This window comes from Erpetoichthys calabaricus, chromosome 13 (assembly GCF_900747795.2).
Source record: "Erpetoichthys calabaricus chromosome 13, fErpCal1.3, whole genome shotgun sequence".
In the NCBI taxonomy this organism is placed as follows: Eukaryota; Metazoa; Chordata; class Cladistia; order Polypteriformes; family Polypteridae; genus Erpetoichthys; species Erpetoichthys calabaricus.
The window spans coordinates 49,384,350-49,411,589 of record NC_041406.2 but is presented as its reverse complement, the minus strand read 5'-3'; the positions used below and the strand labels follow the sequence as shown (position 1 = coordinate 49,411,589).

The 27,240-nt window shown below is 40.1% G+C and overlaps 1 protein-coding gene across 1 annotated transcript in view; it reads right to left on the bottom strand.

Moving 5' to 3' along the window:
- Positions 1 to 27,240, bottom strand: part of cpvl (carboxypeptidase vitellogenic like) — a 141,185-nt gene that overhangs the window by 109,851 nt on the left and 4,094 nt on the right. Inside the window, exons 2-3 of the mRNA XM_051935769.1 lie at positions 287 to 358; positions 15 to 190 (exon numbers count right to left, since the gene is read on the bottom strand). Coding sequence (XP_051791729.1) covers positions 15 to 189 — 175 coding nt within the window. The 5' untranslated portion in view covers position 190; positions 287 to 358. The remainder of the gene's footprint in view (positions 1 to 14; positions 191 to 286; positions 359 to 27,240) is intronic.

The following is a 27,240-nucleotide window of genomic DNA, read 5'->3' as shown; positions in this document are numbered from 1 at the left end:
AATATAATTTTTGCCTTCATCAATCTTTCCAGCTTCCAAGTAAGGTGTGAGAAATAAAGGCTTTCCGGGATCTGGTCCTCTGACTGTTGTAACTTTGATGTTTTTAAACATTTTACGGAGAAAACCATTGCATGGTTCATAAAAGAAACAGAGGGCTAAGAACCCAAAGAAACTTATCTTCTTCCACATTCTAAAACAGAAAAAAAAATTATATGAAAGTCAAAATTTAATAAAGTAAAATCTGGAATAGCTATCCTATATACTTCAGAAGAATGAAAATACTAACCTTTTATTTACTTAGGAAGTGGTATTCATTAAATAGTGAAGCAGAACTGGAGCTGTTCAATTAAATTAAATTCTAAAAAAGAAAAATGAGATTAATTTGTCACTAGGAATCAATAGACTACCAGAAAAACAGAAATTTATTAAAGGGACTTTTAAATACTATATATTAGAATTTGTCAGTATCCATATTATGTATAGCACTCAGACAGAGTTTCAGGCATTCCCACTCCTGCCCAGGAACACAGATGGGTCAAATCCAAAGTAAGGGAAAAAGACAGAGCAAGGCACCACACTTAATGAAGAAGTCTGATTCCATAGTGAATGCTGTACATAAAGCCTGCTGTGAAACCGAACTCCAAGAATCCAAAAACAAGCATGAAGCCTGTGATAATATTCTTGTGTTTTATAAATAAGTTTATTCCTTCATATGCTGTGGAATAAATAACATCCATCCCCTTTTTATATCCTCAACCTGACCCACCGGTATAAACAATGGCCACTGCGTAATCCCATCACAATGTTTCAACATATCTATAGCAAATAGCTAGATTAAAACTAAACTATTGGTTTCTGTTACTGGGTTGCCTACAGCACACTCTTTTCTGCTTGGCCATGTGATTGAACCCTGCAAAGGAATGGCACACTAGTATGTTGGCTTCTTCCCTTACACCCACTGCTGTTGGGATAATAATATTGCAGGTATTTTTACTTCAACAAAATAAGTATTGCATTACTTTAAAAACTACCAGACTATGTAATGAATGTTAATATATTACCCTACACTGCTCCTGATATTGTATTGCAGAGCTTGTACGTTCACCTCATCAACATAAAGTTAGTAATTTCTCAAATATTGAGAGAAGTTATTTCAGCTAGGAGAAAGAATAATACTATTGCCCAAGCATTTGCCTGAAGAAATTTATCTTGCAGACACTGCTACTCATGGCTGCTGAAAGCATGTATGAAGAAACACCTGCACAGATGAACAGAGTACAACGGACATGAACAGACTACAAATTCCATAACTGTAATCTAGTTAGGGGTTTACATGGCCAAATAATCGGGTTAATTGCAGAGATATCTACAATACCAGTTAAAAGTTTTAGAACACCTCAGTTTTTATGGAAATGCATGCGGTTTAATGCCTTAATGTTTCATGAAATCAAGGCATAGAACAAATAAACAATGGCAAATAAAAAATAAGTCAAAGAATCATTAAGTGTACATAATTTTATTCAGATTCATCAAAGTAGCCACCTTTTGCTGATATAACAGCTAAACTATGGTAACACCAATTCTGCCTCCAGCAAAAGAACCCCAGACCATTACTCTTCCTCCTCCATGTCTGACAGTTGGTGTCGCACACTGAGAAATCATCCTTTCACCAACTCGACAACATACAAACACCCTGCATGATGAACCAAAGATTTCAGATTTTGATTCATTGGTCCGTAAGATTTTTCTTCAAGTCTGCAGTAGTCCACAGCTGGTATTTCAAGGCCCTATTTTGTTCTTTAAGCAATGCCTTTCTTACTGCCACTCACCCTGTCAAACCTGCAGCACAAAGTCTCCTCCTCACAGTACAAACTGAGACTTGCTTTTTTTAACCACAGTTAAGCTGTGCTTGAAGCTGTTGTGCTGTGAGGCGCCTGTCACACAAGCTGGTGGCCCTCGGAAACACGCCATCTGATTGAGTTGTGACTTTGGGTCTGCCAGATCTTTTCCTATCAGAGTTTCTTCCAGTTTCCAATTGCCTTTGGATTGTGTAGGACACTGTACCTACTGACACTTTGATTTTTCTGCAAATTCTGTAAATGAAAGCCCTACACTACTAAGGGTAATAATACTCCGTCTTATTTCATTTGTTATTTGCTGTTTTCTTGCCATTATCACTGGCATATTGTCCAAGTGGTACCTCAGAGGGTGTAGTAACACAGTCAGTTCCAAGTCTGCTTTAAGACAGACACAGGGTTTTTAAGTAGTTAACAGAATTTGGGACACCTGAGCAAACTGTTTGCTTCAACTTGCAAGGCTTAATTAACTTTAACTGCTGCAGAACGTCTATAGGTTCTAACGTATTAGTTCTTCACTGAAGAAGGACCATTTGTAATATTCTCAAATTTACTTTTTTTTAGATTTTGCTAACCGAAACTTTAAATTTAAACCTCTGGTAGTTTACCATTTACCTTTTCATCTTTTTAGGTCATTCATTGCATTTCAACTGATTAACTTTGAAGAAAAACATGTTCTAAAACTTTTGACCTGTACATGTACATATGTCAACCTGGTTTCTCAGGGACCGATAGTCCATTTCTTTAACTGGAACAAGGGTTTACATGGTACTTTAGAAATCAGGTCACTGTAAATAACTGTTTATTAAAGCACATATAAGCGGAATGTGAAGAGTTTAGCAATAAGGGAGGAATTAGGAATAGGGCTATTTGAAGCAGCTGGACATGTACATGGAGTATACGAGGCACCTCAAACTAGGAGGCGGTCTAAGAAAAAAAAAAGGTATTTCAGAAGAGAAGATAAGATGTTTTGTAAAATATAGGGTGGCCTGCTGTGTCTGGTTCAGTATGTTGGGAACGTGATCCTCACCAGGAAATATAGAGTCTCACAGGGCCAGACATGTATTCTCAATTGAGAATACATGTCTAGGGACAACCCGTTGAAAACATTTGTAGTAAATATTGGTGAAATCCACGGATCAAAAGGTCATGCCCATAGAGTTTCTTCCTAAAACACTGCCCAGGATTTTCTCTAGTCCATACACTTTAAATGTTTTGGGCTGCAGTGTCACATTTCTACTCTTATATTAGAAAAATACGTAAAACAACTATGGAAGGACAGAAAAAGAAACTGAACAAAATACTTGAAACTGAGAGACGATAGAAAGGTAAGATTGCAATTATCAATTCATGAGTTCAGTAGCACAAGGTAACTGAAGCTTAATGATTAATTTGTATATTGTACTCAGTGCATTAACAGAAGAGACAGACACACACGCACACACACACACACACACACACACACACACAAACACACAGGCACAGACCACTGCAGAGACTTGGCCCCAAGCATTTGAGAAGTGATTCTGTCTGCTACAGTATCTTTCCGTCATTTTGACTATTGCATATAAGGCATAACAGCAGTAAATAAGCATTGTGGTCTATGTATATACTATGTGTTAAAAAGCTGCAGCTATATTCTGGCATGGCAAGTTTGCATTTACAATTGGAAAGCAGCGTTAACTTATTTAGTTATTAGTTTAGACATGCTGATAGAAGGTGAGTGCTGTGCAGACCTGCCCATGATTCTGCTGGAGAGGTGTCAGTATCGACATATTTGCTGATTGTGGTATTTCTGACACCGAAATCTGCATCTCCTGTGGCTCTTTGGTATTAACTCCCTAAAACGTCAGTCCTTGTCACCTCTTGCTGATGAGTTATGACACACTGTTTACTTCAAATGCATATTTTTCAAGTCATTTTTCACAAGCCAATTATTTTAACCTTACATCCAGTACAGTCGTCATAACTGTGAATAACAGCAACAACATATTGTTCACTTTTACAACTAGTCCACTAATGTCTTAAAAACCCAATATATAATTTGATTTTACAGAAATTGCTTTCTCTTGCAACAAGTTACGTTTATTTTTAATATGTGCAGTGTACTCTCCAGACAACATACTAATTTAGAACAATATTGGCTGCAACACTAGCTAAAAAAAGACACACATTTAGAAGAATGATTTCATCAACTTTTGTCACAAGTAAACAGTCAATTAATAATTGTTAAAGAAAGGCATATCCCTTGGCTCACCATCTGTAGACCAACCTCTTGACTTTAAAGATACAAAGAAAGATCTGCTGTCACCCAATTTATTTTTTCTTATCATTCTTAGTTTTTCTCGGTCCTCATCAGGCTGTTCATCATTCAGTACCCTGGGTCATGCTCTTTCAGACTGAACAGCAAGACTAAAGCAACACAGTATATCTGAATAGAGAAAGGCAGCCAAGTTTGCTGATTTATACAATTTTATCAAAAACTGCCTTCTTTGTTTTTTCCATTTGGTCAATCTCACACTCTAGTAACATCTTACATTTAAAAATAAATAAGCAAAGGCCTTTGTTCAGTGTTATATGCATATACAGTAGAAGTACTTTCACTACATACCATTCTAAAGTTTATTGGCACACAGTGTCCCTTAGCAGGGGGCATAGTTGCACCAGTTTGACCATAATTTGACCAGTTTGTATTTAATGGGTAGGTAATATGATTGATGTAGACCAACTATGACATTCATAATAAATACATATATGAGAAGAGAAAAAATAATAATAATAATTTGTCAGGATATTCATTCAGTTTGACAGAACACTAGGTTAACAGAACGTCAATACTGGACTCAATACTTTTATAGCTATAATAAGAAATTGGATGAGACCAGGATTAAAAAAGTTAATTGTAGCCCTACACATTGTTGGTTTCACAGAATAATGTTTACCTAGGATGATAAGATTTTTTTTAAAGTCCAATATAGACAAACAGGAAAGTACAGGATGGCAGGAGAGTTGCAGTTAGGTTGTTTATAATGATTAATTTTCTACATCTATTATTTGTGTCAAGTGAACTGCTTTTACAGTAGCTGAAGAAAGGGATCACAAAACATCTCACGGAAGTAAATAGTATTGCAGAGAAAATGGCTTAATTACCGGTAAGTTGCATAAAAAAAAAATACAACATCATTTTTAGAAGACATCTTACAGCTCAAAAGAAAAGGTCCCAGCAGTAAAAGTTTGGCTTACAGGTCACTGTTTGGGCAACCCTGCCCTAAACAGTATGTTTACAAATAAAACCATTAAAACTACAAAACAAAAATGCTACTGAAAAAGTAAGTACCTGATGTATGTTATATGGTACTCAGAATTCAAAAATGTAAACAATTTTTTAACCCTTCCCAACAATATAATTTACATAGCTTTTTAGTAAGGTAAGCAACACATAGTCCTACTGTTATGAATGTTTCTATGTTTATTAATTTCTCCTGAGTATTTAAGATATTTTTCTTCAGGACTTATTTTTTATTGAGGTTTGGAAACACAATTAATTTATTATTGCTTTCATTTTCTACTTTTGTTTTGATTTGAGGCTTGTTATTTCACTTTATCATTACAATTTTGAAACACTGCAATGTCATTTTGGGTGTCTGTTGACAAAACATACTCATTACCAGGAAGCACAGTCCCAGAAGTGCTTCAGTACTGCCACAGGATGGGAATGTGTCAGACATTATTTGAGCCAGCTATACCAGGTGGGTGTTAAGCCAGACTTCTTTCAGTCGGTTTTGGTTCCACCAGAAAGGATCAGGTTATCAGACCATAGCACAAATGGTTTGCATTCATTTGAAGATGGAGTGTTTCTGCCCAGTGTTGCCGATGCTGAGGATCTTAGCAAAGTATTGGAGTGTCAGGAGGTTTGCAGAGGATCCTTTCACCTAAAGTGGTATTCTGACCATCAAGGGGACTTTTTTTGTTAAGTGAATCAACGTAAAATGTATTTATCCAATATTTTATCACAGACACTACATAACATTCTTTAGCCTTCCACAACATCACAGGCACGTGTGAGAATAACGGTATTGCCAAGCTCATTTGAGACTGACTACGTAAAGTGCAAATCATTCCATATTATCACCATACGGATAAGCCCTTTTAAATGATAGTGACATGCATGGCCAGATATACAATCAGTAATTATGATTAGACAAAACTCAAAAGGGGCTTAGAAGCCCATCCTGCTATCTCAATAGCAGATGCATTTCCTTTTTGTGTTATTATAGACCAGGTATTACATTTTGGTCAGTTGCTATGAAGACCACCACTGCTTCTGCTATATGTTCTTCTATTTTATAACAAATAAAACCGTAAAGGTTTTTAAGCTATCTGTAATACACCATGCTGCCCATCAGCTTAACACAACACAGGCATTCAACATGTAAATGTTATAGTCCCTTTTGTATTTTTAAGACATGATAAATATTCTTAATGGTCATTTTTTGGGACAGCCTGAATATCACAAGTGCACTTTTAATCGTGGATTGCCACAACCCATCTTAAGTTAACTAGAAACACTGTGTTCATGGATTCAAGTGAGTCTCAATTGTAAAACATAGCTTATTCAAATAAGGCGTATTAATTGATAGCCCCAACACTAGAATCTTCATAATAGCATTTTTTTTTAGCTTTTGTGAAAGAACAAATGTGATCTAAATCTTGAACAGTGGGTGATGCAAATAGACATCATAACACAATGGGAACTCATGCTATACCAGGATCAAATCACATGTCTAGAAATCAGAGGTGTACAACAGCAACAACATCACAATCATAACAACAGATCTAAACACCTATAAGAAAAATCGAGTCAAATAGTTCCAAAACAGAGTGACACATTTGTTTGACCATAAAAACACAGATTTTGATGTTTAGCCTAATTGATGCAACTGGTTAGTGCCTTGTCTGGGACTGAAAAATGAATGAATTATAATCAGCTGATTATAATGAATTATAATGACTCTACTATGTTGCTTTCTTTAGAGTGTAGCTTTGAGATTTTGCTTGCCTGTTGTATGTCTTTAAACCTCTGTTGAATTTCTGCCCTTGTTTTTCAAGATCACAAACAATAAAACAAATTTTTTCTTTTATTTGTCTAACACTTGCTTTGTTCTCTTCTTTAATACTTATTACCACAACCTGTGCTTTAACTTCTACTTGCCCTGTGGGGTACCTTTCAGATCTTTGTTCTCACAACTTATTTTCTATACCTTGTGCAGTCAAACTGCAAGCAACCACCTCCATAGCTGTGATCAGTCAAGTCAAGCTTGGCCAACCTAAGAATAAAGTGTCACATTCCACATCTTTATTATATATTTCAAAAAACAGACTATAATTGTATGGTGCTAATAATTGGAAACCTTATTATACCTGTAAATGCAAATGAACACACCAATGAAGGATCATGGCATCAGGCAAAATGAAACAATCTCCACCTCACCCCATGTCCCATGTAAAGCAGAAAATTGTAGTTACTGTTTTTCTAAACACTATGAAGAGGGATTAACTTCTGGTCGATTTAAAAAAAATAGATAAACAGAAAAGCCACAGATGAACAATTTCAAGATTACCATAAAAATTATATTTACCATCAACAGTAGCCTTAAACATTATCCATTGTTTTGGAACAGTATTTCCTATATTGGGTCGAGGACATATTTGTGATGAGTTGCCATAGGTCACAAAAATATAATAAATATTCCCCATAACACCACCATCCCTCTAACAGCCTCTGAAACAATCAAACTGAAATGACTGACAGCAAGGTATGTACAGTATAAGAAAGGAGGGGGAGAGGAGGGAATGACGTACAGCTCATTTTAAAAATGTTACTTTAGACAAGGTAAATAATCTGCAATGGTGAATTAATTTTTAAGATGGGCTTTGGCAATCCACAATTTCATGTGTTCTGTAATAACTACTTTATTTCTTATTTAATTCAATATAATCCAGCAGTCTGCAAGAAGACACACTTAACATGTTGCCACTTTCTTGCATCTCGAGTCAAATGAGTAAGTTACAGGACCATTCACGTTATCCTTTTAAAAATATTCCTATCCTTGCACTGCACCCATTACAAACATTCATTTATTTCTTTCAAATTTACTAAAGGCATTTATACTGGCACTGATATACCTCAAATATCTATTCTCTGTTTTGAATGATAATTATAGTTTAACACTACAATTGTTTTCCATTTTTCTCTTTTATTAATATTCATGTGACAATAGTGCTTGACTGAAAACAAAACATTTACCTTTTTTATTATATGGCCAGTGTTATTTGCCTATTAATAGCTCTGCTATCATAATGGCAATAATCCTCTTCTTGGGTCCCAGTATGGTATTGTTTTTTTTTTTTTTGGGTCCTCATATCAGATTAAAAAGTTTAAGCATTCCTGTTTTGGAAGTACAGTATGTTTATCCAAACACTGCTTTCAAAAGCAAAAACAAATTCACATAAATCACAATAATTACATCTCAGTTACAGGACAGAAGCCATGCTGTGTCTACTGTACATTTGTAAAACTGAAAACAAAAGAAATAGCTACAAGGAATTTTTCACCCCAAAGTGTGCAAATTAAAAGCAAACACTGAGAAAAATAAGTGCTAAACATGGTTTGAGCAGCTCTGAAATACTATTTCATAAACCATATGTAACTTGTAATTTCACAAATTTATGACAATCTGTTAATGCAATCATCACACATTAAAAAAATGCAAACTACACAGTCTCCACCAAAATGTAAATACTGTGCTGATAAAAATGTTCCAACAGATATTTTTTTTCAGTTAGCACAAAACTTGCACTGCATTTCAGTTTTTGTTTATTGAGAAAGACATATAAAATGTGCTGAATGGGTGCACATAATAGCAACTGCTGCTGCAGACAGAAAAAAAAAACAAAACAAAAGTTGTTAGCACCCTGGCACTGTGATGCAGCCTGTAATGTACTGATGCAGTGAGTAGCAGGTAAAAGCTAGGTGCTACACATAGAACACACTCTAATGTGAAATGTTGCCATCTGAAGGTTATTTTCAGAACTGCAAGTACATCATCTTGAAGCAAAAAAATGCTGGACTTCGTGAAAAAGTCAGCTCTATACACCAAACACGCATAATATTAAAACCACGGACAGATGAAGTGAACAGCATTGATCATATTTTTACAGTGGCATCTTTTAAGGGGTGGGATATATTAGGAAGCAAGTGAAAAGCCAGCTCATAAAGGTGATATGTTGGAAGCAGAAAAAACTGGCACACGTAAGGACCTGAGTGACTTTGACAAGGGTCAAACTAAGATGGATACACAACCGGCTCAGAGCATCTCCAAAACAGCAGGTCTTGTAGTGTGTTCCCGCTATGCAGTGGTTAGTACCTACTGAAAGAGGTCCAAGGAAGGACAATCGGTGAACCTGCAACAGGGCCATAGGAACTCATAGCTCACTTATGTGCATGGGGAGTGAATGTTAGCCAGTCTGGTCCAATCCCACAGAAGCGCTACTGTAGCACAAACTGCTGAAAAATGTGCTGGCTAAGAGAGACAAGTGTCAGAACACACAGTAGCAGCAGACTTGTCAGAGTGCCCATTCTGACCCATGCCCATAGCCAAAAATTTCCTGCAATGGGTAAGTGAGCATCAGAACTAGACCATGAAGCAGTGGTGTGATGAATCATGTTTTCTTTTAGATCATGTGGGTGGCTGGGTGCATTTGTGTTGTTTACCTGGAAAAGAGATGGCAGCAGGATGAAATTTGGGAAGAAGGCATGTCAACAGAAGCAGTGTGATACCTTAGGGAATGTTCTGCTGGGAAACCATGGGTCCTGGCATTCATGTGGATGTAACTTTGACACAAATCACCTACCTGAAGCTTGTTGCAGGTAACGTACCACCCTTCATGACAATAGAATTCCCTGATGGCAGCAGCCTCTTTTAGAAGGATAATGCACCCTGACACACTACAAAAAATGTTCAGGACTGGTTTGAAAAACATGACAAAAAGTTCAAGGTGTTGATTTAGCCTCCAAATTACCCAGATATCAATCCTATGAAGCAACTGTGAGATATGGTGGAAAAACAAATCTAATCAATGGAGGCTTAATTTCACAACACTGGATATGGATCTGCTACTAATGTCTTGGTGCCAAATAATAGAAGATACCTTCAGATGTCTTGTGAAGCTGAGGCCTCAATGTGACAGAGCTGTTTTTATGGACTGAGGGGTCCTGTACAATGTTAGGTAGGTGGTTTTATTTTTATGGCCGATTAGTGTAAAGCCTGGCTCTCTGAAAACCCACTTGTTTGATGCACCCTGTGAAGCTGGCAGAACTTTGTTGGTAAAAACTATTGCGACCAGTAGGGTATGCTGCAGCCTCCAAAACCTCAGACGCAATAAAGCCCAAACACACTTTATTTCCACAAATAAATAGCTTTTATTGAATTCCAACATCTTCTTCACAGGAATAAACAACAAAAAACGCACCAAGCACAATTCTTCTTCCTCCTCCAGGAACGTAGCCCACTGCCTCATTCACAGTCGGGAGGCTTTCTTGTAAGCTTGACCCAGGAACTGCTTCTTGTCTCTTGCACAAATATACCCATGGCAGTCTGAAGTGATTTCACGTAAAATAACCGAACTGACAGCCCACTATGATAGATCCACTAGAGTCCTCTCACATTCATTTACATCTCAGCAGCATGCAAATGAATGTCATATTAGAGTGGATTTGGAGAAAACATGAAAAAAAAAAGTAAAAAATAAAAAAAGTGTTAAATCTCTTAGACATGGCAAACTATCTGCAGGGGCAGGATAGTGGGGGGGGGGGGGGGGGGGTCATCAAAAAACCAGCTTGGAGATTGCCGTTCGCAGATATACTGTAGCACTTATTGAGCACTTTGGACAGATTTCCCAGCTGCCTCATCCCTTTGCCTACTCATACAGTTTCTCTGCTTCACTCCACTGACCCGGGGTCAGAGGCAACTCTTATGCCCACTGACCCTCAGCTCTGCTAAAGTCGCAGGCAAACACGCACCCAGGCAGATGGACTCCCGACATGTTTCCTGGCTGCTGCTAAAGTCCTCTCTAAGTGCTGTATCTGCAAAATGGTGATCACAGAGTTGTTTTTATGTCGGCTTCTGCAAGTAGTCCCATCATCCTCAGACAGGTCTCGACCACCTGATGAGGGTGTCTCTCTTAGGTCAGGACCCAGGGGCACTACACTGTCATTTCCACAGCGCACCAGTAAAAAATACTGGTATAAAAATAAAAAAAAATAAAATATATATAATAATTGTATTATAATATAATTGTAATATAATACAGTAATCCCTCCTCCAACGCGGGGGTTGCGTTCCAGAGCCACCCGCGAAATAAGAAAATCCGCGAAGTAGAAACCATATGTTTATATGGTTATTTTTATATTGTCATGCTTGGGTCACAGATTTGCGCAGAAACACAGGAGGTTGTAGAGAGACAGGAACGTTATTCAAACACTGCAAACAAACATTTGTCTCTTTTTCAAAAGTTTAAACTGTGCTCCATGACAAGACAGAGATGACAGTTCCGTCTCACAATTAAAAGAATGCAAACATATTTTCCTCTTCAATGGAGTGCCCGTCAGGAGCAGAGTCTGTCAGAAAGACAGAGAGTAAAGCAAACAAATCAATAGGGCTGTTTGCTTTTAAGTATGCGAAGCACCACGGCACAAAGCTGTTGAAGGCGGCAGCTCACACCCCCTCCGTCAGGAGCAGAGAAATAGAGAGAGAGAGCCAGAGTAAAACAAAGTCAAAAATCAATACGTGCCCTTTGAGCTTTTAAGTATGCGAAGCACCGTGCAGCATGTCCTTCAGGAAGCAGCTGCACACAGAAGGTAGAAACGTCCCTATCGTCTAGGTGTGCGAACAGCCCCCCTGCTCACACCCCCCTACGTCAGCGCAAGAGAGAGAGAGAGAAAGTAAGCTGGGTAGCTTCTCAGCCATCTGCCAATAGCGTCCCTTGTATGAAATCAACTGGGCAAACCAACTGAGGAAGCATGTACCAGAAATTAAAAGACCCATTGTCCGCAAAAACCCGCGAAGCAGCGAAAAATCCGCGATACATATTTAAATATGCTTACATATAAAATCCGCGATGGAGTGAAGCCGCGAAAGGCGAAGCGCGATATAGCAAGGGATCACTGTATAACAATTGAGGATAGTATTTTCGGAGTTTTAACACAAGTTTTAATGCATGTTCATTTAAGAGATTTGTATTATTTCAATTAAATCAGTCTTCAGTAGTGCATTCAAAGTCAACAGTCATTTCAATAGTTTTTCACTATGTAAAACTATTACGTTTTACAAGTCTGTATCTCATATGTTATGCCAATTTAAGAATAAATACATTGGCCTTATTTTCTCTTTGCCTTCATTTCAACTTGCCTTTTAGAAAGGCATTCAAATTCATGTTGTACTTGCTTAAGTAGTATTTTGTTAAAAGTTCAGGTTTAAGATCATTATTTTAAGTTTAAAATATGGCATTTATTTTTTTATTCTTCTGTGCTGATTCTACATTAATTTTGTGATTCAGTGTATATTTACTTAATGAATTATGTATTAATTCTATAATTACTAGGGGGCTCTGCCCCCTGCTCGCTTCACTTGCCCACCCCCGGGTTTGGTTTACCAGATATACAATTTAAAGAGATTGTTATTTTCATGAGAATTGTTACATATGCATTATTTTCACTTTTGCTTTAAAACTTTTGTAAAAACAATACTGTACTTGTCCTTTATTTCCAGCCCCGGGTGTGGTTAAATCTCTTTCTTGCAGGACTTATAACGCTGCTCATGTTGTGAAGGGGGGGTGCAGCTGAACGCACACTAAGGAGAAGCAGTCGGGCCATCTGCTGGCTTGCTGCGTGTTCTGCTTGTTGTGCTGCGCGTTGATCATTTCAAAGCCTGTACAGCAGCTGTCCTTTTGCCACTTCGGGTCTCTGCTGCTCGCGTTGTGAAGGGGGGGGGGGGGGGGGGGGGGGTTTGGCTGAACGCGGTAGGATCATCTGCTGGCTTGCTGGTGCTGGCAAGCTGCATGTTCTGCTTGTAGCTTGTTGTTGTTTTAAGACCTGGGAACACATGAAGCATGTCTGCCAAAAGCATTCCATCAACTGCTAGGTTAGATGTCCGTGAATTTGTTTTAAATTTTATCTCACTGCCTTGTCTCGAGTGACGTGTATGAGTATTCATTTATGAGTGACATGAATATCACTTTCAGATTCCTAGAATCACTTTTGGTTTAACTGACCATTTCAGTTTCACTGCCTCATGACAGACTCACTTCGTTATCACTGCTGATGATATCTTGTCTTATGAGATGCCATTCTGAGGCTGGGAGAAGACACATCTACACTGTTGTCCAGGTAATGCTTGAGCCTGACACTTACACAAGACATGCCTATACTGTTGCCCGAGTAATACTCGTAAACTAATGCTATTGGCACTTTTACAGCCTGAGTAAACCTCGGGTTTTACTTAAGACGCGTCTATACCATTGCCCGAGTGACACTTGGGACTAACGCTTTTAGCACTGTTTTTACAGCCCAAGTGACACTCAGGTATAACATTAAGAGGGTTAATTGATTCTCAGACCTAGTCTCAAGACATAATAAGCTAATACTTTAAGAAAGCTAAATAATCTATAAAAGTAAAATGCACATTATGATCAAAATTTGATTAACTCTTGAGTACTAGGGTGTTGTACCGTGTTAGCCATTATGAATGTAGAGAAAAGCCAAGCAAAATGACACCTTTTATTGGCTAACTAGAAAGATTACAATATGCAAGCTTTCGAGGCAACTCAGGCCCCTTCTTCAGGCAAGATGTAAACATCTTACATCTTGCCTGAAGAAGGGGCCTGAGTTGCCTCGAAAGCTTGCATATTGTAATCTTTCTAGTTAGCCAATAAAAGGTGTCATTTTGCTTGGCTTTTCTCTACATTAACTCTTGAAAAAGCCTAATCACTGTAAGGCAAATAATGGGAGTTGTTATAGTGTAAACTGCAACTTTGAATAGTTTTAGATAAAGAACAGAGAGTGGTATAAGCTGAAAGTTTATCTTGTTCTTAGAATTAACAAGAAACACACCCTATAGTGATCGGCAGCCATTAATCTCCATAACTTTCTAACTCTATAACCATAATGAGACATACTTGCTATAATACTGATAGCTGCTAAACACACTGTTTCAGTTGTAAGTTAAATAAAGAACATACTGTACTATATGTTAGATTATGTTAAAAAAAAATGCAGGTGGTATGATTAGTGAGATGCCACCTCACAGCTCAATGAAAATGGGTTCAGTACTGACTTAGTCACTGTCTGTGTGGAGACTGCACTTTCTCCCTGTGTCTGTATGATTTTTCTCCAGATATTCTTGTTTTTTCCCCAAAAACGTACAAGTTAAGGTGTATGGCAAACCTATTTTTTTCTGGTACAAAGGTATGTGTTCTTCAATGAGCTGGCACACCATGCAAGGGTTGGCACCCTCCATTGTGCCCAATGATGCAAGGATAGGCTCACATAACTCTTAACTTAGGTTAAGTGGGCTCAACAAATAGGTGGATGGAAGTCAAGTTAGTAAATTAACCAAATATATTCCTGTATCCAAGAAATCACCTCTGCCATCCACAAAATGAAGTATGGAAAGGCTATAAAACCCAACAATACTCCTGGAGACTGCTTGGAAGTTGTGGTATTGGAATCCTCGTGGTGCTTTCTAACAAGATCAACGAAGGTGGTGTAGTCCCCCAAAGCTGGATGAGAAGCATCACAGTGCTGATCTGGAAGGGAAAGGGGGACTTCACCAAATCCGTTCCGATCAGCCTGTTGTGCCACTCCGTGAACATATTAGAGCAGATCCTAGACGTCCACCTTCATCAAGTCAAGTCAATTTTATTCATAAAGCACGTATAAAACAAAAGAAGTCGACTAAAGTGCACTGGTCAATATAACCCAGTACCAGTGTTTTCTCATTAGGGGATCTGAGACACTCGATGGCATCAATGCTGCAAGACATTTACTGGAAACACCTGAAATAAAAACTCATAATGGTAAATTACGCAGAATATGTACCTCCAGTTCTCGCTCTCTCTCTGTAAAATAGACAGAATGCATTGTCCGTGCCTTCCCAACATCCCATGTGTCCAGATATGCCTTTTTTCTTTTCTTTGTAGTTTTCAGAGCACATTAAAGAAATAGTCAGCGATGCAGCTCTTTTTTTGGTAGACATTTTGAGAAGCCTATGGCCATATTGTTTTTTGAATGGGTAAAGTTTTATTGTAAAATGTCACTGGATAAAACTGCCCGTCGAGGCCATGTACACATATTGTCTGAGCAATCATGTTGTGGCATGTCCATGAGACCTAACATGCTTGTACAGTTTGAGCACATATACAGCTGGGGACTCTATAATTAGTTGTTTGGCCACAGTTTCTAAAAATCACACAGTGTATGCCCAGCCTTAGGTTGAACTGGCCATGATGTTCTTGAAACCACTGCAGAACTTTTCTAGGTATGTGGAGAATTACCATTCAGAAAAGGCACATTCACAGATGAAGACATACACCTGATAATGAGTAGAATCCAATACCATGGCCCATTCAATTACACTTAACCTTTAGTCTCACTCATTCTCCCTATGAAATGTACCAAAAAACACTCCTTTCCGTGGCACCTTCCTACTTGATTTTAATAGCATTTTCTGAACATATGATGCTGTTACTAAGTGAACAGTCAGTTACACGTCAAGAGCAGATGTATCTCATAAAAGTAGCCACTTAATATAAAGGATTCTCCAATTGATCGGCGGCCGATCTCAATCAGCCAAATTTCTCTAAAAAAAGACTTGAATATTTTAACAGTGCAGACTTTTCCATATAGCCGAGAGCAAAAGGTTACTGGAATATTAGCCTTTTATGTTAAAGAAGGTGGAGTACTAAACTCAACTGAGAAAAAGAAATTGGAGGAGTGCGGTTAGACAAACGAGAAGCTACGTCAATGAATTCAGTCCTTTTAAGTTTCAGTTTGGACTGTTGCCTTATTTTAAGTGTAACAGCTTACATTTATAATTAGAAAACAAATTAGATAAAAAAGAATTTGAGATTGCTGCTTAGTAAACAATAGGCTTGTTAGCTTAACAGCAAATGTATCTTTTACTTAAAAACCTGTTAATTATGTTAGTCTTGTGTCTTCTTGATAAACTATTTATGAACATTTGATACATATGCAGCTTTTTTTAAAAATTTGGACTGTGTTTATTATTTGTTGCTGTGTGCCATACAGCATAGGTTTTGGTAAGAAACAAGTACTAGATAATTAAAATTGTAATCCATATTTAAAATAAAAATATATAATAAAAAAAAACACACCAGTATAAATATAGTAAATGTATATTTTAGCAGCAAAAAAGCTGTAGTTCAATTAATGATTTAAAATGATTAAAACCTATAAGTGCATGTACATTTACATTTAAGCAGTGTTGAATTCCCAATGTCAATTAATTGATTGCATGAAAAAATATAAAGAGCAATGGTGAAAACTACCTTTTTTTTTAATTAAGACAGGTACATTACAGAAAAAATTAAACAATATGACAGCTTGTAATTAATGAGAAGCATTTTTCTATTATGCCATATGCATTATGGGTACGTATTTTTGTACATATTTTATTAGTATGTAATTTAAGGAAAGTTCATTTATTTTAGTATTTTTATGGTCGCTGAACAATAAGCCTACAACATTTCATTTTGTTAATAAAAAAAATGAAGAGTTGACACCTGTGGTCTATAGTTTAATTATAAAAATGGTCTATAGTTTAATTTTAAAAATGCACTTCAATATAGGACATAAGGCTTCTATGCATCTGGCTATGCAGGAGCTTAGCGTAAAAAGTTTTTTACAGGGATAAAAAAAAAAAAAAAAAAACTGGAATCATTATCAGAATCATGCGATCTTGTAACATGAATTTGGTTATTGGTATTGGCCTTAAAACCTGATCGAAATATCCCTTCTTCTTATAATTTACAGTCAAATATTTTTCAGTTGCCCTGGGAATATTTTTCTCACAAGATTAATCTTTCTGGAAGTCCCCAGTGTTTGTTTGTTTTTTGTTTTTTTTTTTATAAACAGAAACTGGACAAAATTATTTTCAATCACTTTAGACAATATACTAGGGGGCTCCGCCCCCTGCTCGCTTCGCTCGCCAACCCCTGGCGTTGGGGCATGACAAAGAGTGAGATGTATGAATTAGATCTAGAATAGTGTGCAGGTGTGGATGATGCATATAGAAATCAAAAAATACAGTGTTTGGCACAGAGTAATGGTTTATTGGAATATTTCTTTGTACACAACATTAGTAGTAAAGATGGTGTCCTGTCCTTGAATGAGTCTTCCTTGGCATGGAGCATTTATAACTTTAAATTTAACGTCAGATGAACGTGAGAAGGCAACATAAACATAAAGTTGTCCATGTCCAAAAACGGGCTCAGAGAGGTAGATGCCAACCTTGTCCATGGTTTGTCCTTGTGATTTGTTGATGGTCATGGCAAATGCAGGTTTAATGGGGAACTGTCGGCGTTTCAATGTAAAAGGTAATTGTAGATCTGAACTCGTAAGGTCAATTTTAGGAATGAGAACAGTATTGTTAGCATGTGATCCTGTAAGAACTGTTGCTTGAATAACATTGTGTGTCATGGTGTTCACGACTAAACGTGTGCCATTGCATAAACCCTGTTTAGTGTTAAGGTTTCTTAATAGCATGATTATTGTTCCGTTTTTAAGGCTAAGATTGTGTTGTGGTAATCCAGCTGGGTTAATAGTGTTCAAATATTGTAAGGGGAAATTCAGATGTTCATTGTCGTCATCAGAGGCAACTTTGTCAGAGCTTAGAAAGAGCCGTGCCTTTCCAGGAAGTAATGAAATGACCTGGTTATTAATGTGATCAACATTAATATTTTTTGGACATAATATAGTGCGTTGTGTTAAAAGGGGCATTTGGACTAATGAGACCGCTGTTCCAAATATCTCCGTAATCTGGGTGAAGTCCATCTGTATTGGTGAGTGTACAATGTTCTAGTTGTAATAACCAATTGTTATATTCGGGATCTGGAAATCGCATGCTTTGTACCAAGTGTATCTTTAGAAAGCAAAGCCAATTGTTTGCGTAACATTGTTTGTTCCGCGGTTTTAGAAGCGCGCCGAGGTTAATTTTTTTTGTTTGATGCGGGTTCGTGTTTGTGGTCTCGTTACTCGAGCCGTCTAGTTTTGTATCCGTGATCGTGAATTGATGACTTTTTTGATCTTTATCGTTAGGAATATGGATAAGTAATAAGTAGGATCGAACTCACTGTTAATATGCGGACTGTTCGTTTCTTCGTATTATCACCAATCAGGTCTCGTGCCTGTATATGTATTGTAGTTCGGTCTCTTGTTGTTTATATGACGTCGTTGCGTATTTTAAGGTGGACTGAATAATAGCTGAGCGTATGGCATGTGGAGTAATAGGTAAGCACTGTCTAAAATCTAATCCTAATAAAAGTACCTTTACTCCAAAGGGAATATTATTATTCATAAACGCAATGCCAATTGTCCGCGTATTTTAAGGTGGACTGAACAATAGCTGAGCACATTGTAAGTGGAGTAATAGTTAAGCACTGTCTAAAATCTCCTCCTAATAAAAGTACCTTTCCCGCAAAGGGAATATTATTATTCATCAACGTTTGTAGAAGTTTATCAATGGTGTTGAGTAAGTGACTGGATGCCATTGTACATTCATCTATAATTAATAGTGTGGCAAGACGGATGTCACGTGCATTGTTACTGTGCATTGTCATAGTGGATACCGATGTTTCTGTGATTGGGACCGGTATTTGGAATAAGGAGTGACATGTGTTTTTGGAGCCGAGACATTTTTTGTTCCGCGGTTTCAGAAGCGCTTTGTAGGTGCCTTGTGCCACATGATTTGTGCATATTTGCGTTCTTGATTCGTTTCAGGGTGCACTGTTCCAATGCGATGTAATATTTGTCCACATACGCGAAAGCAGTATGGGTCATTGCCTTTTGGTGACCTGATATTTACTCCGGTAGATGCAAAATCAAATGAACTATTGTAGGATGTAATGCAGATTCGCCGCCGTGTATTTTGTTGTTTCATGCGGGTTCGTGTGTTTGGTCCCGTTATCCGAGCCGAATCGTTTTGTACCCGTGAGCGTGTATTCATGACTTGTTTGTTCCTCAGCATGCGAAATATGGATAAGTAATAAGGAGGATCGCACTCACTGTTAATATGGAGCCTTTTCTGCAGTTGAACGGTTAATAGTGCTTTATTGTAAGGAGATCCACTTATGCTGCCTAGTGTGAAGGTGTTGAGATGACGTATGTTTAATATGGACGGTTCCTTTAGAAATGGGGCTTTGGGTGTCACTTCTTATTGATGTTAGTGTGTTTGTGGGTCTGATTCGTCGTTGTTGTGAACGTTTCGTGTGCTATGTCTCGTCTCTAATGGGCCTGGCGTGGCGGTCACGGCTTCTTTTTTTTGGTGCGTTAGGAGCTTGTTAAATCCTCCTGTTTGTGTGGGTCCCGTTTCGTGTGCAATGGGATTCGTGCGGCGCTGTGTGATTTTTCGACGTCTGAGCGGGGGGTTGGAGGATTGGTGGGGCGCGAGCGTCTTCTTTCTTTTTGTGTGCCAGGGGCTTGTTGAATCCTCTTCTTTGTGTGTGTCCCGTCCGTTGCTTGTAGGGTGGGTGGGGTGGTTTTGGGTTCTTTTTTTTTGTGTGCCAGGGGCTTGTTGAATCGTCCTCTTTGTGTGTGTCCCGTCCGGTGCCTGTGGGGGGGGGGTGCTTGCAGGTGGGCGCGAGCAGCTTCTTTTTTTTTGTGTGCTAGTTTCGTGTGCAATGGGTTTCGTGCGGTGCTGTGCGTCGCCTGCGTTTGACTCCTTTTTTCTGTGGTTGCGGCCGCCTCTCGCGGCGCCTCATTTCTTGGGGCGCCTGCGCAGTACGTCTTTTTGTGGCTACGGCCCATGGCCGGATGTCCTTGCGTCCATCCGGTTTAGCATTCTCGGTTAGTAATATGGATCCTAATATGAAACTGAAATTTAGTCGTTCTCTGCCAAGAACATTAAATTACACATTTATATAAAAAATCTCCAATGTGAAACCAACAACCCCAAATCATATTCTTCATTTTACGCAAAACTATTCAAGTAAATATTTTGGTTCTAAAGAAAGCAACTGAATTGCATGTGTTGTTTCATTCCAAATCATACCACATATGGTACTACATAAAAAATGTATCTGTCCAGGTCTCTAAGCCAAGAACAAAGCAAGTCCTATAAATAAAACAACAGTTATACTATCTGGACAAAAAGCCAACCCACTTTGTGGCTCAAAGAGGCATATATTGTCCAGTCCAGTCACATGTGTTAAATGTATTGGGGTGCTTTAAAATGCTATACTTTCGTTACATCGAGATAAAATTACAGAGCATTTTGTGTGCATGTATTTTAACTTCATTTCAAATTGAAACTGTACCATTTTCAATTGAAACTGCACTGAACTGACAAGTGCACTAAACAGGGTCAAAGCCTGACTACCCTAAGAACTGTATCTGTCAGAAAAATTATACATAAAGTCTATAGAAAGAAATGAAGCATAAACATAATGCACTCAAAATGATTTAAAGCAATCAACCATAAATTAAATAAACAAACTTGTTTATTTAAAAGATAATGGTCAAGGCCATATTGCTCTCTTATGGTAAACATGGAAGGATATTAAATAATGGTATTAAATAATGACAAGGTTTTTAAGTATGTGCAAAAAATGACAGCTATTCCTTGTAAAGTGTATACAAAGTAACAAAACAACAATTTAAATATAGGCTGGATTTGATTTTTTTTTTTTTTTAATATGAACTAAACTAAAATTTGGTACAAAGGTTAGCACCACTGCCTCACGGCTCTAAACTCCAGTGTTTAAAACCCAGCCTGGCTGCTGTCTGCATGGTGTTTGCAAATTATACCTACAGTATGTATGAGAAAACCTTTCTATGGTTTTCACTCAAAGGACATCTTGTTTGGTTAACTAGCCATTCTAAACTGTTCAAAGGGTGTGTGTTAGTATGTGCCCATTGATGGACAGATGTCCTTTTCAGGACTGGTTCTTGCCTTGTGTGCAGTGCAGTGTTGTTGAGACAGGCTCCAGGCTTTCCATCCTGAACTGGGTTAAAATGGTTAAATAGTGCATCAATGAATGGATGAATGCTTTGGCCAAGGAATGTACAGTATGTGAAACACCAAACTGGTCAATGAATTGTTAGATATGATGAGAAAAAAAGCTGATAGTCCAAAAGAATTAATATCAGGGGCATCCGAACAGCACAGCATATAACAACAAGCTTCAGAATTATTATAAATTACATCTATGATTTTTTAGCAAATATTAAGTGAACAGATTAATAAATTTCTAAAATTGCTTAGTTTGATTATTAACAGTAATGCCCCGAGTGATTACATAGTAGTTAATATTTAGTCAGACTCAAATGCTACACATAATAAAATTCATTTTCCAAAAATTATCCCAGGTCCTCCTTGCGTGGAAGTGCTTTGAGTAGTGAGAAAAGTACTATATAAATGTAAAGTATTATTATTATTATTATTATTATCATGATCATTTTACGTTAAACTTTAAATTCTCTTTTCATCATTTTCAGGACATGCAGGTTAGGGTTAATTATCAATTCTAACCTAGCCCCTCTATGAATGGGAGTGTATGCTGTTGTGCAAGTAGGCACTGCAAAGCCAGAGGCTGTTTCCTACTTTACAACAGATGCTACCAAGACAGGCTTCGTCCCCCCATGACCCTTAATTAGATTAAGTCGATTTGAGCATTTTCTGTTATAATTGGTAATTTTGTAGCGGGCAACTCTAAATTGGTACATTATAAGTGACTCTGAGTTTATGCAAGAGTGTACCATACAATGGAGTAGAACTCTGTCCAGGCTGTGTTCCCAACAGTGCCCAGAACTACAGGGATAGGTGCCAGGGGCCTCATTTATAAATATTGCATACACACAAAAAAGGCTTGAAATGTGTGTACCCAACTTCCCACACAAATATCATGATTTATAAAAGAAAACTTGATGTGAATGCTTACGTATATACGTATATGTAGTGTGACAGATTGGGGGCGCTGTCTTCCCCTTGAACCCTCAGACAATGTGTCAGACACCAGATAAAAGTCCAATAATGATATTTATTATAATACTATTGTGCACAAAGCACCCACATTCCACAATAAACAATCAATAATCATCCAATAATACACTATTCCTCCACTCCCAGCAGCTCAGTCACCCTTCCTCCCAATTCGTCTCTCTGCTGGGATTTCCCACAGTCCTTTTAAAGTCCTTGACCTGGAAGTGTTTCTGTCCCTCAGTCCATGTGACTTTATAACACTTCCAGGTCGGGTGAAAACTCCTTTTCTTCAGCTCAGAAGTACGTCATTTCCTCTGTCCCTGTGACTAGGATGTACTTCCGGGTTATACGGAAAATACAAGTCCTTGAGCTTCCCTGCAGCGTCCCCTGGTGGCCCCCACGGTATCCAGCAGGGCTGTGATGAAAGACACCAAGTTTCATGATACCCTGCTGGAATTCGGGGCCCCTCCATGTTGCAGGGATGGCTCCATCTGGCGGCTTGGGGGTATTGGCCGGGATAAACTGCCGGCCATATTCCACAATGGCAACTCTGACCCATGCAATCCGACATTTCAGAGAAACTGGGAAATGACAACATCCTTGATCAAGCAGGGAAATGCAGTCACACCAGGTAAATTATGACTTGCATGCCTAAATGATCTTATCACTGAGCTATTATTATTATGTGTTTTTATGTGATAAATGTATTACACCTCAATATGAATGAATATGATGTACAGACTCTGTTTTAGTTCCCTTAAAAAAAGGACCAATGCTATGTATTCAACCTGAAGAAATGTTTTGGTTTTCAATTGTCAGGGAACTGGCAGACAGATCAGGAATATCTCAGTCAAGCTACACTCCATCAAGGAAAACTGAAAACTAAAGATGACAGGAGAAAAAAGTCAAGTCTACAATATTTTATCATTATCAATAAGTATCAATATTTACTTGCATTTTGAGCTTGTGAATTTCATTTTATTCATTTTAGAACTTATTATAAGAAGATGTACTCCTGCTAAAATTCGTACATTAATGCACTGAAACCTCTTTTCCCTTTTTAATGAGAATAGATTGTCACACACGTGCGCATGGGAGGCAGCTAAAGGATGCCGGGAGGTGGCAGAGTGCACTGACTCTTTTTCTTTCTTGCCTGCAGACCATTCCCGGGAGATTCCACCTGACTCTCGTGACATCATTACCGGGACCGAGCCAATGGAAGGAGTCCTTACTGGCTCTGGCTCCTCTGACATCACGTCCGAGTCCGAACCAATGGAGAACGAACACATCCCTGATCCTTATGACCTCACTTCCTGTCTCCCCCTTTCAAACCCTGCCCTTTGTCCTATTTCTCAGTCTTGTTTGGACTCGATTGTTTGCACACCAGTGTTATTTATTTCCAGAAAAACGACTTTTGCAGCCAGGATACCAGAATATATGGGTGGCTTCCCCAACCCTTTATCTGTGTATGTCTCGTGTTTATGACAAGATATAGCATGTAAACAATATTTTTCTTAATTTGTGCAAGATTATTGTTGCCATTTCTGTAGCAACAACAACAACATTTATTTATATAGCGCATTTTCACACAAATGATGTAGCTCAAAGTGCTTTACATAATGAAGAAAGGGAAAAAAGACTAAATAAGAAAATAGAATTAGGGAACACTAATTAACAGAGTAAAAGTACAGTCCGATGGCCAGGGAGGACAGAAAAAACAAAAATACTCCAGATGGCTGGGGAAAAAAATAAAATCTGCAGGGGTTCCTAGGCCATGAGACCGCCCAGCCCCCTCTAGGCATTCTACCTAAAATAAATGACCTCACAATCGATCCTCATTGCGATTTCATTACAGAATGATCTGTTGGCATTTAAATCCAGCAACTGTATGTTAACAATCTGCTAAAAGAAAACAAACACATTTTGACTAAAGCATTGTGGTACTATCATTATTGAGGTGTTCCACTTAGTTCCTGCCCATTCTTATATAGGGGCAGCCAACAGTCACTGATGAATCTGAGAGCACGTTTCTGAGATATGAGAGGAAATTCTTATAAAAATGGGAAAACTCCATAAACAGTGTAAAGGCCATGATTCAAACCCATTCCTTAAGCTGTAAGGCAGCAGCCACACTAACCATTGTACTACTGCGCTAGCATGTCACCCTGTATCAGGATGTATTACCTGGAAGTTCTTCATATTTCATGTAACCTATTGAGTCGAACATTAGATGTATAGCACTCTGTCACATTTCAAAATTCATCCATCCATCCATTGTCTCCCGCTTATCCGAGGTCGGGTCGCGGGGGCAGCAGCTTGAGCAGAGATGCCCAGACTTCCCTCTCCCCAGCCACTTCTTCTAGCTCTTCCGGGAGAATCCCAAGGCGTTCCCAGGCCAGTCGAGAGACATAGTCCCTCCAGCGTGTCCTGGGTCTTCCCCGGGGCCTCCTCCCGGTTAGACGTGCCCGGAACACCTCACCAGGGAGGCGTCCAGGAGGCATCCTGATCAGATGCCCGAGCCACCTCATCTGACTCCTCTCGATGCGGAGGAGCAGCGGCTCTACTCTGAGCCCCTCCCGGATGACTGAGCTTTTCACCCTATCTTTAAGGGAAAGCCCAGACACCCTGCGGAGGAAACTCATTTCAGCCGCTTGTATTTGCGATCTCGTTCTTTCGGTCACTACCCATAGCTCATGACCATAGGTGAGGGTAGGAACATAGATCGACTGGTAAATTGAGAGCTTCGCCTTGCGGCTCAGCTCCTTTTTCACCACGACAGACCGATGCAGCGCCCGCACCGATCCGCCTGTCGATCTCACGCTCCATTCTTCCCTCACTCGTGAACAAGACCCCGAGATACTTAAACTCCTCCACTTGGGGCAGGATCTCGCTACCAACCCTGAGAGGGCACTCCACCCTTTTCCGGCTGAGGACCATGGTCTCGGATTTGGAGGTGCTGATTCTCATCCCAGCCGCTTCACACTCGGCTGCGAACCGATCCAGAGAGAGCTGAAGATCATGGCCTGATGAACAAAAACAGGACAACATCATCTGCAAAAAGCAGTGACTCAATCCTGAGCCCACCAAACCGGACCCCCTCAACGCCCTGGCTGCGCCTAGAAATTCTGCCCATAAAAGTTATGAACAGAATCGGTGACAAAGGGCAGCCCTGGCGGAGTCCAACTCTCACCGGAAACGGGTTCGACTTACTGCTGGCAATGCGGACCAAGCTCTGGCACCGATCGTACAGGGACTGAACAGCCCTTATCAGGGGGGCCGGTACCCCATACTCTCGGAGTACCCCCCACAGGATTCCCCGAGGGACACGGTCGAATGCCTTTTCCAAGTCCACAAAACACATGTAGACTGGTTGGGCAAACTCCCATGCACCCTCCAGGACCCTGCTAAGGGTATAGAGCTGGTCCACTGTTCCGCGACCAGGACGAAAACCACACTCTTCCTCCTGAATCCGAGGCTCGACTATCCGACGGACCCTCCTCTCCAGGACCCCTGAATAGACTTTTCCAGGGAGGCTGAGGAGTGTGATCCCTCTGTAGTTGGAACACACCCTCCGATCCCCCTTCTTAAAGAGGGTGACCACCACCCCGGTCTGCCAATCCAGAGGCACTGTCCCTGATGTCCATGCGATGTTGCAGAGGCGTGTCAGCCAAGACAGTCCTACAACATCCAGAACCTTGAGGAACTCAGGGCGTATCTCATCCACCCCCGGGGCCCTGCCACCAAGGAGTTTTTTGACCACCTCGGTGACCTCAGTCCCAGAGATGGGGGAGCCCACCTCTGAGTCCCCAGGCTCTGCTTCCTCATTGGAAAGCATGTTAATGGGATTGAGGAGGTCTTCGAAGTACTCCCCCCACCGACCCACAACGTCCCGAGTCGAGGTCAGCAGCGCACCATCCCCACCATATACAGTGTTGACACTGCACTGCTTCCCCTTCCTGAGACGCCGGATGGTGGACCAGAATCTCCTCGAAGCCATCCGAAAGTCGTTCTCCATGGCCTCCCCAAACTCCTCCCACGCCCGAGTTTTTGCCTCAGCAACCACCAAAGCCGCATTCCGCTTGGCCTGCCGGTACCTATCAGCTGCCTCCGGGGTCCCACAGGACAAAAGGGTCCTGTAGGACTCCTTCTTCAGCTTGACGGCATCCTTCACCGCCGGTGTCCACCAACGGGTTCGAGGATTGCTGCCACGACAGGTACCGACCACCTTACGGCCACAGCTCCGGTCAGCTGCCTCAACAATAGAGGCACAGAACATGGCCCATTCGGACTCAATGTCCCCCACCTCCCTCGGGATGTGGTCGAAGTTCTGCCGGAGGTGGGAGTTGAAGCTACTTCTGACAGGGGGCTCTGCCAGACGTTCCCAGCAGACCCTCACAACACGTTTGGGCCTACCACGCCTGACCGGCATCCTCCCCCACCATCGAAGCCAACTCACCACCAGGTGGTGATCAGTTGATAGCTCCGCCCCTCTCTTCACCCGAGTGTCCAAGACATGTGGCCGCAAGTCCGACGACACGACCACAAAGTCGATCATCGAACTGAGGCCTAGGGTGTCCTGGTGCCAAGTGCACATATGAACACCCCTATGCTTGAACATGGTGTTCGTTATGGACAATCCGTGACGAGCACAGAAGTCCAATAACAAAACACCGCTCGGGTTCAGATCGGGGGGGCCATTCCTCCCAATCACGCCCTTCCAGGTCTCACTGTCATTGCCCACGTGAGCATTGAAGTCTCCCAGCAGAACGAGGGAGTCCCCAGAAGGTATGCCCTCTAGCACCCCCTCCAGGGACTCCAAAAAGGGTGGGTACTCCGAACTGCTGTTCGGTGCATACGCACAAACAACAGTTAGGACCCGTCCCCCCACCCAAAGGCGAAGGGAGGCTACCCTCTCGTCCACTGGGGTAAACCCCAATGTACAGGCTCCAAGTTGGGGGGCAATAAGTATACCCACACCTGCTCGGCGCCTCTCACCGGGGGCAACTCCAGAGTGGTACAGAGTCCAGCCCCTCTCAAGGAGATTGGTTCCAGAGTCCAAGCTGTGCGTCGAGGTGAGTCCGACTATATCTAGCCGGAACCTCTCAACTTCG